Genomic DNA, 17,341 nt, shown 5'->3' with positions numbered 1-17,341 from the left:
TGGTTGGTTCATGCATTTTCATTTTTTCTCTTTTTTTAAGACCAGAATTTGTTGCAATCCACATTTGAAAGTACACAGTTAGAGGGAGGTTGTCACTTCAAATCGATTGATCTGGAACCAGAGGATGCATGCATCATGGGTAGAGGGGAGGGTCTCTTCTCCCCCCCCCACCTCTTTCATGCTCATTTTTTCTTCTCCCAAGTCTCTTCCTCGGGGACCTTAAATCACACACTGGGCCTGCATGGTTATAAGTTATAAGCTCATTAGTTATAAACTCGTCTTGTGTCGAGATCGAAGGGAGAGAAAGCAATCCTTGTCAGGCTGGAATGGCAGCGTGTTCCCTCTCCCTTCTTCATATTATTGGAATTGTCTTAGTGGGAAGCTCAGAGGAGAAAAGTCCTGTGGTGGCCAAATTGTCTAGTTAAAAAAAACCAACTTGTCAGAAAGTCCGGGTTCCATTTTGTGAGTAGCAGTTACTTGGTAAATGCTACTCACAGTTTTAAAAAGCCCAAGACTCCCTTCTGCCCAGTGGCATTAGATGCTCACAACCACACATGGCTTTAAATCAGTTTGGGCTGTCGTGAAACATGTAACATATGGCCTCTACTGAGAAACCATTTGGTAGATGTCCTGGGAGAATTTTCACCACCAGAAATGTGTCACTTCCTGGGGCTTTGATAGACCTGTTCTTTCTAATGTTATATTTCAGTTCTTCTGTCCTGATCACTTCCACAAGAAGTGGTAATAGCCATGGGTTTGGAAGGCTTTCAAATGGCGATTTGGCAGTCTATTTGGGCATAGGTCTATCTGGAACTGAAAAGCAGCTCTGAGGCGCAGGAGAAGATCTGATGGGGAGGACGGGGGGGGGCAGCAGACAGGGTAAGATTTCCAACACAACCCCATAACTCCTCTACTTAAATTACAGCTTCTCAAGGCAGCTTTTCATTATTGAAATAAGCCTGTGGAAGTTTGGTACACATTCTTCATATAATATGCACCGTGTCCCTCGGACCTGTCAGTGACAGGAGGGAACCCCAGGATGATACGTCCTGAAATACTAAAACTCACCGGGGCTTCCTTTGGCAGCCACAGAAAATTTATATGCACTTTAATTTACATGTGTTTTTTAAAAAAGAAAGCCTGTTTTAAAGCCCTGAATTGAAGGGGGATTATGCCTGTGCAGCACAATTAGCTTAATGAGTTCGTTAAGAGGCCCTGCCAAAAGCTGCCCGAGGAAGATCCTTTTTCCTTTCATGCAACAAAACCAAGCCTCTTTACCTAGTTCAGGATGAATGAGGCCTAACTTTCCCCTCTATATTTATATTTTCCTATAGTCTCTATTATTATTATTATTATTATTATTATTATTATTATTATTATTATTGAATCAGCAGATGGTTCTTCTTCCAACCTTGCTTAAATATTTATTTATATGGGTTGTTTTTCTCCCCATCAGATGTAATTGGGGTGGTTGTGTGTGTGTGTGTGTGTGTGTTTTTCCCCATCATACACATCATCGTTACAGAGTAATGAGTGTGTAAACACTTGCTAAGCATGCTGACTTCTGTATTTATTATTTTTATTAGTATTTATTTATCTGGGTGTTTCTCAGTGGTCCTTGCCAGATCTGGCAACTCGAAGGAATGAAGCAAACCATGCATCTTGCATGGTTCAGAGCGCGTGTGTCAGATGCCATAAGCATCCAGCACATGTGTATATAGCAGCATACATACTTTCAGATTCTTTCATTTCATTAAGATTGGCGCTTTTTGCTTTAGCTGTTAGGAAGATTGGAGCAAAGGAATTAGCCATTGACTCGATGTGATTGATCTTAGAAGGTTTTGTTAATTTTAAAGTCTTTTAGCAGGGTGTTTTAGGTGGTTCCGAAGTGTTTGATCACCTGACTATTTGGTAATGTATTATTTTGAGATTTGAGAGTGTCTTGATATTGTGAAGGCCCATGGCCATATGCAATAAAGCGAATCTACTACTAGCAGCATACATTTAAATGTATTCATTGGGATTGAATCAGATCCCCGACACAGAATAAAGGAAATTGTAAACTGGTAAAAGTTCGTGAAACTTATACTACAAAATCTCAAAAAAAAAAAGTGTCAGTAGCCTCGGTCATTAAAGACCCCGAAGCGTCAAAAACACAGCCTGTTTTCAGCACCGCAGAACACAATAAAACATGTTACGAACCCCCAGCAGCATCAAAACATTAACTAAGATCAGCCATTCATAATTCAGCAGAGAATGAATGCTAGATGGCGAATAATTTGCGAGCAAAGTGATGACCTCTGTCAGCTGTTCTTTGTGGGTTGGATGAAAGCGTTGGGCGTGGCAAGAGTCAGAGGTGCAGCAGACAGCTCTCTAGCTAGCCTGTGTGTCCTGAGACACGGCCCGTACGAGCAGAGATAGTTAAATTAAAATTAATCTCGGGAAATGGTGAGGAGCCACAGGTTTCTTGGAAATTTCCACCACGTGCTGAAGAGTAGGACCCTTTCTGTGTACATTCTAAAGTTCCAAGTCAAACTTTAAAACTTCCTTCCTTCCAAGCCTGCCTCTTCCGCAGTACAAGCAGCTGCAAGAAGGGACTTGGAAGAACCCCTGAGCTGTATGCACAGATACCTTTGCCGTCCCCCAGGAGGCATCCCGTATAGGTACAGCGGCTCATGATGACCTCTGAGTTTTAATTTTAATTCAGCATCTTCCTGTACTATGCCTGTAAGATACGGAAATGTATTTATTTAGGACAGGATGTAAAAAAGCACTTCCTTCAAGGAGCTCAGGAGAGTATATACAGTTTTTCCTTCTCCATTTTGTTCTTCCAATCCGCGCCCGGAAGATCACATGAAATTTACGGCATAAAAGCGTCTTCCTAGTGTGATTTCCTGGCACGATCCCGTTTAATGGCCCTTTTTCTGACATCATCGGGCCATTAAAGGGGATCTGGAGATCAAGCTAGGAAGATGCTTCATGCTGTGAGTTTGCGCAATCTCCCGGGGTGCGTGTGAAAACGGCCTTAGTTTAGGGTGACAGGGAATGACTGGACTAAGGTTCTCCAGTGAGTTTTTTATGGTAAGCAGGAATTTGAATCTGGGTCTGACAAGAATTAGCTAAGGGGCTTCTGTTATGTAGCCATTGTGTCACATAAAGAGAGTTTGACTATAAATGCACACCTGTGTGGGATTTATCCTGAGAACAACCCTGTGAAGTAGAGTTGCCAGCCTCCAGGTGGTAGCTGGAGATCTCCCGGAATTACAATTGATCTCCAGCCGACAGACATCAGTTCCCCTGGAGAAAATGGATGCTTTGGATGATGGACTCTATAGCATTATACCCTGCTGAGCTGCCTCCCCTCCCTAAACCCCACCCTCTCTGGGCTCCACCCCCAAAATCTCCAGCAATTTCCCAACCAGGAGCTGGCAAGCCTACCGTGAAGTGAGCCAGCCTTGAAATAGTGACTCAGCCAAGGCCATTCAGTGTGTTTTGTGTCCAGGACGGATACCCTATACGCTACACCACACTTTTGGAAGGGGGGGGGCAAGAGTGCATGGCCTGCACCCAGCTGGCCAGGTCTTTCCGTTTGTTTCTTTGTCACGATGGTAACTGACTTGCTTGGGGGTTAGCAGCTTGGGGAGGGGGGAACAGCCCTGAGCCATAGATTGCCTCCATCTGCAAATAAACTTTCCTTAAAGTTTCCCATGGTTTTATTATCAATATAATATAATATTTATATAACTCATCGATATTCTTGGTTTTAAAACAGCCGTTATCCGTTCTTGGTAGGATGGGTTATAAATAAATCAATCCCCCCCTCTTTTTTTGCACAGACGCGTGCATTTTTCTGCATTTATTTTTGTTTATTTAATAATTTACATTCCAATTCTCTAACTCTCATGGAAGGCAACTTTACAGTGAGGTCCCTAAATACAGAACACGTAAGCGATCAAACATTTAAAAATCAATAGGACATATTCTATCCTGATAAAAGCTACAAGCTGTCAGGAAAATGCCCTTGGCTCAGGGCTTAGGTGGCGGGGGGTGGGGGTGGGGGTGCCATCCCAGCTGACTCACAGACCGATTAATGTTTGTGCAGGATCCAGCCTGTTTTTTGGGTGCTTTCGCAAGATGGCTTTCTTTTCAGGCTTAAGATTGTGGGAGGGCACAGACCCTCCTGGCGGAGGTATGAGTTGAGGTCTGCAACTATGGGTCCTCTGTCCTTACATTTGCTGATAGGCCGTTCAAGCCTGTGCTCAGTTTAGGGTTAGGAGGCAGAGCTTGGGAGTTCACAGGTGATTCCCATCAGATTGGGAATGGTCAGAGCAGATACTAGTACAGATACTAGTACAGGAAGCATCTGACGAAGACGGCTGTGGTTCTCGAAAGCTTATGCTACAATAAAGTTGGTTAGTCTTAAAGGTGCCACTGGACTCTTTACTATTTTGCAACTACAGACTAAGATGGCTAACTCCTCTGGATCTAGTACAGGAAGGGGTCGCTTATTGGGACTGGAGGCCTGGTAGAAACAGTTGCCTTTACTGCCCACCTGGCTTTTAGTCAACTTCCGCCCCCCCCAAATGCTGTTGCTGCTGTTGTTTTTACCTGTGTGTAGGGAAGGTGTGTGTGGCAAACCAGCAAGGCCTGTCAGCTATCCAGAAGCACCAATCCTCACGTTGTCGTTGTGCTCCCAGACAACTGATGGGCCCATTCAGTCTGCAGGAGTTTTAAACAAAACAAACCCAAGTCTGAAGTGTAAGACATGGAAGTGGTGGACTGAATCATCCTTAAGTGTGTCTTTAACTGGTCTCCGCACGGTCTGCCTGTGTCCCTTGGAGTACCGAGCAATGTGTTTTGACTCCACGTAAATGAGCAGGGAGGGGACGGACAGTTGGGCGAAATTAGCAGGTGTGCCCGAGCGCACGTGTCAGCGAGTGTGTGGGGTGTGTAAGCTTTTCTGTTTTGAGAAGCTAAACAGATGCTAGCCTTTAAAAATTAATAAGTTTGAACTGTTTCAAGTGTCAGGAAAAGCCAAAGGGAAATATAACCCTTTAGAAACCCATTAGCATCAAGAGCATGGCCTGAAGATCCCGCTGCCCAAACCCTGTTCCTGACCCCAGGCGTTTGCCCTGGTGCCTCTTGGTGTAGCACGGCAGGCAGTTTTCTTTGCTGCTGATATTAGCCTAAGTGGGGAAATGCAATCCGCTTGCCAGCCATTACGTGCAAACTGAACTGATCTATTCCTCCTCACCCGTCGCGGCATCTGGTGCCAGACTTGGCAATGCTGTATCTGCCGTGTGCAGGCAGTGTTAGAGAATGGACTTCTTTCTGGAGGAGGGTTGGGATATTTTTCCCAATGAAAGTCATGCAGTCAGGATTTTTTAGACATTAACTGGGATTGCCTATTTGTTTTTATGTTTGCATCCTGCCCTTTTGGACCCTGGAAGGCAACTAAATATCACAAATAACTGATAATCAAGAACCAATATACCAAATAACTGATAATCAAGATTACAGAGGGATTCCTTCTCCATGGAATTGGCACAGCTGCTCCGCCTGCCTTTCTGCTCCAATGAGAAGGCTGTTCTGTTCATGACAAAGGTCATCTGACCAGTGCTGTATAAAAGCATGTGGGAAATGGCCTATTCCAGTCAAGTTCAGGAGGGTCCACCTCTGTGTTCCTTGGAACAAATGAAATCTTGCTCTCAAGTCATTGTTGACGTATGGCAACCCCTGGTGGGGTTTTCATGGCAAGAGGTGGTTTGCCAGTTCCTTTAGGGTCCCCCAAAGTTATGGTTACGGCATGGAATGTGCCCCTGCAAAAAAAGCATGCACTTTCTCCCTGGGGCAGGAAGGCACTCTAGCAGGCTGAACAATTCAGGCAGGCCCTTCAGTCTCCATTAAAATCAGTCCGGGGAGAGAAGGATAAAGAGCAGGGCAAGACTGGGATTCTTCCTGCGTGAAGCAAGGATTTCTCTGCACAGATCCAGGAGAAGAGGAACAGTCAGCTGGGCAAGGCGACAGGAGCAAGAACCAGGAGCCACGAGTGCAGCATTAATGTGCTGCCAAGGAAAGATTTGGAAGTATTTATAGATAAATCTGGTGCCAGGAGAACAGGGCTGAGGAAGTGGTGCATCAGGAAGGAGAGAGGCCACCCAGGGCTGTCAGTTCAAGCCTGGCCAGTCCTAACACTCTGCTGGCCAGGGAGGTGGGTGGGGAACAGGCCAGAGTTCTCCAGGCATATGGCGCAGGGGGATCCGACATGCCAGAATTGTTGTTATCTTCTGCACCATTGGACCTGGGGGTAAAGAGCAGGATTTGTTCCAAGTCAAGTGCTGTTTTTTAAGTGCATTGATTGCAACTGGGGAGATTTGAGTACCTGCTTAACTGTCTCACTGAAACCAGAGGGGCTTAAAGAAATGCTTGGCTGGGTCTGGAGGGGGCTGAGGCCTGCTTATCTGTTGTGGCATCCTTGGAACCTGGAGAAATAAAAGGGTTTGGAGTGTCTGAGTGTCTCCAAGTGCAACCGAGGTATTGCCAGTTGAGGTGCAGATTTAAGCCAGGTTTCCCAAGCCCGAACTGTAGTTTCCCAAGGGCACCAAATATCCTGTGCGATACATCCTGAGCACCACTGCAGAACTACAATTCCCAGGGTTTCTTGCAGCAAGCCGTGTTCCTTATCTGCTGAAGTGGAACAGTTGCCTGAGCAGCAGTAAACTCATGCCCATGCTCCGGAGCGTGCATTCTTTTGGAGGGACTTGTTCCTTTTGGAACGTGGACGGGGCCGCAACAGGCCCATCCCCTGGGCTGCTGAAGGCCAGGCTAGCTGTTTACTGTTTGCTCAGGTTTCTTTGTCACCTGTTCTGGTGTGATCTTGATTTCCTGCAATACTTCTTTTTTTCCCCCATACTCTTTCCTCCCCTGGGAAAGGCATGTCTGCTTCTGGCATCTGTCCCCTTCTCTCCTTGTGAATGCCAAGGCAAAGAAGCGATTAAATTTTTTAGTAATGTCTCTCTCTTCTGTCAATTAAGCCCCCTTTCCCTCTCCTGGAGGCCCAGCTGCCTCCACAATCAACCTCCCTCTTCCTTGTACATGTTGCAGATGCCTTATTTATTCCCCCCCCCCCGTTCTCCTCTTTCGTCCTCCTCTGCTCTGATGTTCTCTGCCCTTTCCTGCCATCCAACCTGAGCTTGAACCTGAGTGTCCCCTTCTGTGCTTAGCACCTCTTAGAGGCCCCATCCCTCAGGGCCCTTGCATGGCATTTGGAACCCCGGAGCAGATGGTGATTTAGCACACAGCGTTTCCCCTCAGAGCCCCCTTTCAGTCTCTCCCATTGCTTCCACATTCCCCCAGTATGTGCTGTACAATTTGATTGCTGGTTTTCCCAAGCCCTTCTGTATTGTCAGTAGAACGTCCTCATTATCTGCTCTTCTACAGTCCTGTAGGCCACGACCACCTCCGTCCTCAGCCTCTCTTTCTGGCCTGCTGCCTCTTCTTCCATCTCCACTGCTGCGGCGCCTTCCTCCGCTTCCCTCGGGAGCTGTCAGCACCTCAGTCCAAGACACCCACACATTGGCGTGCAACTCCTCATGTCACGCATGACAAGGAAGCAGGGCCACCAGCGGTTGTAGTTGAGGCCAGGGCTAACGAGACCCATAATTTAGTTAAAATGAAATTGGCTCATAGTCATTTCCTTCAGCCATTTAGTAGTTTTCGCAATGTTGGTTTGAGTCTAGAAGCAGAATTCCGCACTCTGCACCAGCTAAACTTCCAGGTAGTCCTTGAGAAGTTTTTCTGTAAGGACAGCAACTTTCAGGACTGGGGAGGGGATGGCTGTGGCCCAGTGGTAGATCATCTGCATTGCAGCTTCCTTCCCCGGCATCCTCAGCTAAAAGGATCAGCTGGTAGATGATGTAAAACACCTCTCTGCCCGAGACAACCTGGAGAGCTGCTGCTAGTCTGAGTAGCCAATACTGACCTTGATGGACCAAGTGTCTGATTCAGTATAGGGCAGCTTCAGGTGTTCACGTCTGTATTCAACAGAACAATCCCAGACAATACTTTCCCTGATCTAGCAAGGACTATAGAGTAAGGCCTCAGGTGCACATGTCACTCATACTAGGGCTACCTTGAGTGGTTTTCCTTTTGGGGGGGGGGGATGTGCAGAATCTACAGTTACAAAACTCAGCATCCTGAATGCCTCAAGTTTCACTTTATTAAAAAGCAGTTTCCTGGTCCTTAAGAGACCTACAGTGCAATCCTAAGCAAAGTTACTCCAGGCTCAGCCCATTGAAATCAGTGGGCTTAGACTGGAGTAACTCCATTTAGGATTGCACCACTAACCTTGGAAGCATCTTCACATCCTTGCTTCACCTCTGCCACACTCTTCCTTGCCACAGTGTTTTCAGAAATGTATTCCTTGTCTGAAATCGAAATCAAGGTAGATGGACAAATTGTGCAAAGGCGAGGAAATTGTAGGCAGATACATTCTGTTTGCATACTGTATTCCGAACACAGATTCTGGGATTCTTAGTCTTGGGATTTGAATTCCATTGTTTATGTCACAGAAAGGGTGAGCTCATGATGAGGGTGCCAGGAACCCTGAACCCTCTTATCCGAAGGGGCCAAGGGGCCTTGCTTCTTCAACTTCCTCACTGATGAGAGAAGGCAGAGTAGGTCCCTTAGAGAAGATCCCATAGAGAGTTTATTTCCCTAAGCCTGAATGCTCAAGGGACACCACTCGATTGATTCTCTCATTATGACGCAATCTAATTTCCGATATACTGCTCTCCATGTTCTCAACATGGTAGAAGGGGAAAGCATCACCTGGTTTGCTGCAGCCCCTACCCCATCCATCACGAGCCACGCAAGTCCTTTGCAAGAAGTCAGGTCAGATGCCTGCCAGTCTCGCCCCCTCTTCTCATTGAGGTGCCCCTTCCCATGTGCCATTCCCAACACTCCAGGACATCAGTAGTGAGACTGACTTGAAGTTAATGTACATCTAATCAGAACAGGGAGTAGGATGATGGCTGTAATTGCCATTCTTAAACGTGTGCTCATTTCATTCACACTTCCTTTCTCCTTGTCTTTTTTTTCTTTCAGGTTTTCAGGAAGCCAGCACTGCGGACACATTCACTGTGCATACCAGTACCGGGAACATTATCACTGCCTGGATCCAGAGTGCAACTATCAGGTAAAAAAAATGGTCCAAGAAGACCTGGGCTTGACATGGTTTTCCCACAGCAGGCAGGATCTTCATGTAGCCACGAGAAAATGCTGGACGTGTTTTTAGGACAGCCATTCTGCAAAGAAACCCCCTCAGACTGATTGTGCTAGAGGCTTTTGGCATAGACGATGTGATCGTGTGAACACTGCCCCATGTGCCAAGATCACTGCTTTCCATGTCCTGGGAAATCCTTTAAAATGTAGTGTTGGCAAGAGGTGCCGAGCCGAAGAACTAGTTCACGCAAACACTTGTAGCTGCCAGAAACCCTTTGGACAGTTTTGCGCATTTCCTGCCTGTAGGAAGCCAGCTGCGTGCAACTGCATCCATGTCCAGCATTGAGCATTTGCAACGGCAGTTTAATCTTGCATATGGCTGCAATGGCTCACAGGCCCTTGCAACAGGCAGAGGGTGACATGTGTAGGAACTCTGAACACTTTTCCAACATCTGTCCTCTGCCTGATGGGCGTTCACAAGTCCAACCATCAATACCGCCACAGTGCCAGCTTGTGGGAACATTGCCATATAACCCTGCCCGCTAAAATGTAGTCAAGTTAATTGGCAGTACCGGTCCCTTTTCTCACAAAAAGAGGGTCTGATTTCTTCCCATTGACCATCCTTTATACAAGTGAAATCAGCTTCTCATAACACAGCCAGGTGGAAACCTTAGCCAGCTGATGTCTGCTTGAATTTTGGCCTCCGCAGAGAGAAACTTGCAGGGAGGGGGGGGGTGTTAATTCACCTCGGCTTTCGCCTGGCCAGCCAAGTGATGTTATAGCTGTCGCCAAAACAGAACACCCAGTGAGACTAGTAGCAGTCTTGGACCTGCGGTTTGGTTTAAGGGAGGGATGGCTGGGTGGTAAAGGAGGAGGAGGAAGGGCATAAGCCAGCCTGTAATTGCTGGGAGAGCTGCCAGGACAGAACTGTCAAGCAAGATTCTGGTCACATGCTGAGTTTGTTTACCCAGAACTCCAGGTCTGAGAGTATGGATCCACTATTTCTGTGGTTAGTCCTCTGTCTGTTTTTGGAGGGGGCGGATTCCCAGGAACCACTGCAGTTGAGTTCGATTTCTGTCCCAGCACACACCAGCCTCAGAGGAACAACTGCAACCAACCACCGCACCAGAAACAGGCTCAGTTCTTCTAAGGATGGCAGTCCATTGGTTTTTGTTGATCAAATCAGGGATGTAGGCAGTGGCCAGTCTGTATGAGAAAGGAGATGTCTTGTATCATGGCATGCCTTGTCCCTAATAGCATAAGGAGCCTTGAAGAACAAGGAAAGCAGAGAGAGAGAGAAAGGAGGCTGCCCAGGCTTGGGAAGATGGAGGAAAATATACTTGATTCCACAAGGGAATAAAGCTTTAGGCTGATTTTTTGCAAATGCAAATTATCCTGCAGTCGTGATATATTTTTATAATGAACGGCGTTCAGTAATAAGTGGCCGCAAATTAAGGGTGATTGGCAACGGAATTCCTGTAATATAACGCCTCAGGGAAATCAGTGCTCGGGTCTTCTTTGGAGTTCCTGTGCAAATCCTGAAGTTTAATAATAAAAAAACACAATAGAAATAGGTCAGGATTTATTTTTTTAGTGGAGACAGAAAACGTGTGTGTGGGGGGGATCAACCTATCACTATTGAAAGAATTTAAATATTTAAGTACAGAGGGTTTCACATACAATCATCTTTTTTAAAAAAAAGATTTTACACTGTGTTTTTCACCCATTTGTTTGCAAAATTGAGCACTTTGATGCTTTGTTTAGTACAAGCCATGCTAGTTCCCTTGTTTGGGAAACTGAAGGAGAGGGAACGGGAGCTTGACATGCCCTGGCAATCTTGTTGGTCTTTAAGGTGCCACTGGACTCAAATCTCACCACACAGAGTAACTGAAGACACCTTACAAGCCAGCACATATGTTGTGTGTTGGGCAGGGGATAAGGAAACCAACCAGTCAGGTCTTGCTGCAGCATGCTCTTTTTTAGTTGCACTCTCAGGATGACGGGGCCATCCATTTCCCTCGCCCCAGTCTCCACATCCAGATGTTCATCATCATGTCTTCTGTGCAGTCCCACATGGGAATGGCGCATCTGCCGGCCAGCCTGGCCGGCAACCCTGTTGCAGTGCAACCCTGTTATCCACCTCCCTCCCACAGCGCAACAGGCTAAACGGAAGCCAGCAGCCCCTGTGACCAAGCCCAGGGAAGCCAAGCATTTGGCTAGGAATTGATTCTCTGGATGTGAAAACTGTCATGGGGACACCTCCAAGAATGGGAATTTGCAGCCAGAAAAGCCTACTTTCCCAACTTAGGCCATTTTCACACAGGACTCTAACCTTTCTGAAATTTCCCGGGCCTGGAATTTGCAAAGGAAACCGCCTTTGACTAGACGAAGGCTCTAGCCTGGCACCGGCCTTCATCTGCTTTCCATCCCACATTTGTATTGTTCACACATGTACGCAAAGAGCATGAGTTACCAAGGGGCACTTTTCTGACACATCTAAAAATATTCTTACCGGTTACTCTAACAAAGTGAAATCATGTCATTGCTGAATATGTGTAAAGGAGTTTTTGACTAGAGACACACACACCCTACTCCCCAGTGTGGGCACCCCTCACACTGTGCATCTCCCATCTCGCCACCAGAGATTCACAAGTAAGCAAGATGTGATCCGGCATTACAACATGCATAAGAAGCGCGACAATTCACTTCAGCACGGCTTCATGCGTTTCAGCCCACTGGATGACTGCAGCGTTTACTATCATGGCTGCCACCTGAACGGGAAAAGCACACACTACCACTGCATGCAGGTAACAATGCGCAGCCATTATGGCAAAGGGCCTAGAAGCTCTGTCATTTGCTTGAGTATGTTGATAAATCCGTGTTCTCATATGGTGTACAACCAAAGTCCTATTGGAGGGCTGCTGCCTCCATCCAACCCTGTGGAGCAACTATATTGCAGGAGGGATTTATATTGGAATTCTAGCAGATCAGCTGCATCTAGAAGAGTGGTATATATGCACAGTTGTTGGGTTCTCTCGGAAACCAACCCAACAAAATTGAGACAGATCAGAAAAACCTTGTCCTTTGACAAGTGCTATTGTTAGTAATCAGTCCTCTTCCATTCTCTGCAAAACACCCATGAACGGTTTGACAAGAGTCATACTAAGGCTGATTCCGCACACGTTGGATAATGCACTTTCAATGCACTTTATCAATCGTTTGAGGTGGATTTTTGTTCCGCACATGAAAAAATCTATTCCAAATGATCTATAAAGAGGATTGGAAGTGCATTATCCAACGTGTGCGGAATCACTCTAAGTGACCCCCCCCCTCTTATACCTGGGCAATTTTTTTCTGGGTGCAGAACACTCAAGAACTGTAGAACTGGGATTTGGAAGAGAGAGCTGATATTTCCTGCGCAGGGTTCCCTCCGTGACTCCTCCAGGCAGGTCCTTTGTAGAGTTGTGGAAGGTTCAAACTCAGGAGGTGTCTCTGCAGGAGGCTCCTTCCTCAAGCGGCACAGTCCATCAGTGCTCTGTCTTTCCCCTTGATACGCAGCCTCTCTGCGCAACGGCTGCCCTTTAGCCATGGGTTTATCTCTTTGTAGCCAGCTGCTAAGTCAATCAAATATTAATCAGGGCCCAGTGTCAAAAGACAGAGAGAGAGGTAAATTTTCTTAGGATAGTATAGAAGGAGGGTTCCGAGAATGATGGTGTGGCTCTTTGCAGTTTCAGAAATTTCAAGTCAGCGTAACGGCACCATCTCTGGAAGCCCTTAGATGCTCATTAAAAGACCGAACAGATGGGGCAGAGAGTCTCTGGGCATTGTCTGTCAGGAACCCCAAAGCATCAGTTAAGAGGGGCGGGGGGGGGGTGCAGTATCTTGGCCAGTTGCGACAGCAGTTGAATTGTGAAAACAGCACCCCCTCCCTCTTTGCTCATGCACGTGAGAGAACAGTTTGGCCCTGTGTATACTCATCTCTGCAAAGTTCGTGGTTTTCCAGACCCTGATTAGGGATTCTGAAATGAGAAAAGATAGTTTACCTACTACAGCTGATCTTCCTCTACAGGATTTTCTGTGCGGTCTGGGATGGCCTGTACATTTGGACAGGGTGCCATGGAGGCCCTAGAGGCCTCGCCAATATACTGCATGAGCTGAGTGTGTATCTCTAGGTCAAATCTTCAGCCCACCAGGACAGCTAGCAGATCACAAGAAGAGCACCGCTAGATCCAACCAAATGCCTGTCTAGTCCAGCATCCAGTTTTACTCAGGGACCAACCAGAAGTTCCTGGGAAGCCCACAGTCCGGGTATGAAGGGCCCATCCCCAGTGGTGCCCTGCCCCAACAACTGGCATTCCCTGGCATGCTGGCTTTGGGATGTGGAGGCGCCATTCAGCTCTTACGGCTGAGGCAGAAAGGGTTCCTTAAAGGCAGAAAGCTTGAAAACCAAGGCTCCAAGCCCAATGACCATGTTAAGAAGAAATGTGTTAGAACATTATGAATTCCCAATTAAAGAAAATATCTCTCAAACAGCAGTATTTGCGCCATAGGAATTGTGAAGGCGTTTCCCCCCCCTTTTATGTCCATAATTGGCATGGACAAAATTCAGTTAGTTGTTTATACAAATGGACATTTTTCATGCTTTAACACAAAGAGACCCATTGCAAATGATTCACTAGAAGGTTTTTGTTTAATTTTTTCTTTTAACACCACACCGGGTCTGTCTTCTTTCAAGGTGTCAGTGTGGAAAGGAGCCCTTTTCTTTTGGAAATAGCTGCAGATCTCTCCTCCCTGCTCCCCCCTCCCCTCTTCTTTTTTCCCTTTTCTGGGTGTTTGTCAGATGTTTTGCCATTGCCTCTGAATCAGCCCAAGTTGAATCAGACGAGGGGGCAGGAGCTGTTTTGGTTTGCTTCATTTCTGAGATGGTGCAGACATTGGCACACGAGGCACAGAAGGCGGGGGCAGGAACAAAGCGCTCACGGCGGGCATGGTGGCATTGTCAGATTCCACTGGAATTTTACTCAATATGGCAAATTCACCCCCTTTACTCAGGGGTGGGAGGTGGGTGGGAAGTGGGGTTTCAGCATTCCACCTTTGTCATACATCACACATGCAGGCTCATAATAAAGAAAACAACAGCCCTGGAGCAGGTTGTAAGGGCATTGCTTCCCTGTGACCAAATGTCAGAGGGTAGCCAGACACAAAGGACAGTTTCCTTGTACAAGGGAAGTAACTGTAGTGGCTGGCCACTGTGGATTTGCAGGTGTTGGTGAGAAGAGCTGTCCTTGCAGAAGTCACCTTTCAGCACAACCTTTAAATGCCCATCCCTCCCTGGCATCTTGCAGGTCTTCCGTTGACTTGTGGGCTGACCTCACTTGTATTTCCAGGTTGGTCTGGCCAAGCAGAACAAACGTAGTTTTTTGACCTGTCAACAAGTCCATTCTGAGCAGGCAGCTCCATAAGCTTAGGGCTCTTCCCTCCCACTTGAAATGTTTCTCTCTACAACGCATTTGTGACCAGTAATAAATACACATTCCACATACCCTGGCACTGAAGTTTCAAAAGCAATGGCATTTTTCTTAGATAGGCTGACAGCATTCTCCCTCTCTCTTCTTTTTACCCCCTTCCCTCTTGTGTCAGGTGGGTTGTAACAAAGTCTATACCAGCACCTCTGACGTGATGACCCATGAAAACTTCCATAAGAAGAATACACAGCTCATTAATGATGGATTCCAGCGGTTCCGGGCCACGGAAGATTGCGGCACTGTGGACTGCCAGTTCTATGGGCAGAAGACCACTCACTTCCATTGCAGGTGGGCTGTGTGCATCCCCCTCAAAAGGAAAAGAGTCCTGATCACTCTGTATTTATTTTTCTCTGTATTATGTGGCTGGTTCTCCAGGAATATGGTTTTGCAGGGAAGAAGAGGAAAGAATGCAGAGAGGGGAAATAGGGATGCTGGCAGGACAGAGGGAAGGACCTATAGGAGAGGGCTAGAAAGTGTGCACTACAGCTCCCCACCCCCACCCCCACCCCACTTCAGGAAACCTAGTACTACTCGCTCTGATTTAGCTCCTGAGATTTCAACAGCCCATTGAAATAAGTAGAATTAAATGTACAGCTGAATATTTAAGTGAGTAGGATTTTGGCATGTCTCCGTTATTGAATGAGATGACCCTATTTGAAATCCAAAAGAAGCATTCAGTGAGTCAACAAGCCTTTAATTGCTGGGGGGGGGGTCAATTTGTATGGTGGTCTCCAGCTCCCTGCTATCTTACAGAAACAGTCAGTGGAATGTTGTCCCTCCCACCAAATCTCCATATTTGCCTCCTGCAGGCGGCCTGGTTGCACGTTCACCTTCAAGAACAAGTGTGACATTGAGAAGCACAAGAGCTACCACATCAAGGATGACGCCTACGCCAAGGACGGCTTCAAGAAGTTCTACAAGTATGAAGAGTGCAAGTACGAGGGCTGCGTCTACAGCAAGGCCACCAACCACTTCCACTGCATCCGCCCGGGCTGTGGTTTCACCTTCACCTCCACCAGCCAGATGACCTCTCACAAGCGCAAGCACGAACGCCGGCATATCCGCAGCTCAGGGGTATTAGGTCTGCCCACTTCTCTCCTGGGAGCCAAGGATAACGAGCAGGAAGAATCCAGCAACGATGACCTCATTGACTTCTCTGCCATGAGCTCTAAGAACTCCAGCCTGAGTGCCTCCCCCACCAGTCAGCAGTCTTCCGTCTCGATTGTTCCGGGGGCACCTTCCACTGTGGGAGAGATTGCCACCTCTCAGACCTCCAGCAAACCTGCCAATAGTCTGCCATCGGCCTCTAAGATCCCGGGTCTGCTCTCCCAAACCCTGCCTAGCAATATCCCCTTGGCCTTGGCACTCTCTAATGCAGCGCTTTCTGGGCCGGTGGGCACCTATTTTTCAAATATCTCTAGCCGGGTCTCCGCACCGCTGCCCGCCAGCTCCACAAGCTTGATAGCTGCCGGTTCTTCTAACCCCAACCCAGCATCCTCTGCCAACTCCCCTTCCCAGGCCATCTCAGGTTCCAGTGAGGCTGTGGCCTCTTCTCCACCGACTCCAGGATCATCCCTCATGGAGAGGATCTCAGCCAGCAAAGGATTGATCTCGCCTATGATGGCCAGGTTGGCTGCAGCGGCACTTAAGCCTTCTGTGGCCGTGGAAGCAGGTGAGTTCCTCGCCTCTCCCCCACATTGAGCTAGAGCATGATCTACTTACTGTTGAGGAGCTTTGATTGTGAGGGAATTTGCTCAGCCTGCTAAATGCAAGATTTGGAAGCGGGGAAGAAGAATGGGAAATATTCCCCAGGGAGGCAGCTACTGGATACTGGAAGCATAAACACTGCTTTGTTTGAGGCTCCTGTATGGAACAGGGCTGGTGGGGAGACATGTTGGTTCGAGGCAAGGGGGAGGAAAAGAACCCCCTGTTCTGTTAACTGCCTTCCAGATCAGCTGCCAAGATAGAAAGCAGGTTTGGTTTTGAAACACAAGATGTCTTTCCCAATCCACTGCCGTCCTTTCTCCCAACCCCAAAACCCAGCCGCGCTGTTCCACCTTCTTAATGATACATTAAAGAATGAAGGGCCTGTGAGAACAAAGACCAGAGACCTAGGGCAACACGGATTTTTTGGCAAAGCAGATTAACAGGGAATGGATTCACACAGCTGTTTGTAGCTGGGATTGGGTGCAGCAAAGCCAGCCGGGGCCGAACGCGCTGATACGGCAAAACCATCCCCAGGATTTCTTTCAGTACTTTCCCAACACGCAGCCCACTGGTGCCCTCAACCTACCCTACTTTGGGAGGCTTTAGTCAGGTCATGGTGATAAATAATTTGGAGATATCAGAAGAATATGCAACCGGTTTGCCATAGGTCGATGGAAAAAGGCCCAAAAAAATGAGCTATAAATAGTTGAGCAAGTAAGAGCTCAACAATAAAGCTGTTGAGGGCCATCAGGGAAGGCTGCGAGGCAGAAGGAGATGGTTATAACTAGCAGCTTCCCAGGCCAGGCGTATACCCATTTCCTCTGGTGAGTAGAACTGCGCCAAATGACTCCCCGGCGCACCCCCTCCGATCCCATTAATGCTGGATT

General features: G+C 47.4%; 1 protein-coding gene across 1 annotated transcript in view; it reads left to right on the top strand.

Annotated features, from left to right (window-relative positions):
* Positions 1–17,341, top strand: part of CASZ1 (castor zinc finger 1) — a 115,844-nt gene that overhangs the window by 72,627 nt on the left and 25,876 nt on the right. Inside the window, exons 5-8 of the mRNA XM_055001350.1 lie at positions 9,106–9,196; positions 11,865–12,029; positions 14,863–15,035; positions 15,557–16,419. Coding sequence (XP_054857325.1) covers positions 9,106–9,196; positions 11,865–12,029; positions 14,863–15,035; positions 15,557–16,419 — 1,292 coding nt within the window. The remainder of the gene's footprint in view (positions 1–9,105; positions 9,197–11,864; positions 12,030–14,862; positions 15,036–15,556; positions 16,420–17,341) is intronic.

Source organism: Eublepharis macularius, chromosome 17, assembly GCF_028583425.1.
Source record: "Eublepharis macularius isolate TG4126 chromosome 17, MPM_Emac_v1.0, whole genome shotgun sequence".
NCBI lineage: Eukaryota > Metazoa > Chordata > Lepidosauria > Squamata > Eublepharidae > Eublepharis > Eublepharis macularius.
This window is presented reverse-complemented; position numbering and strand designations above follow the sequence as displayed.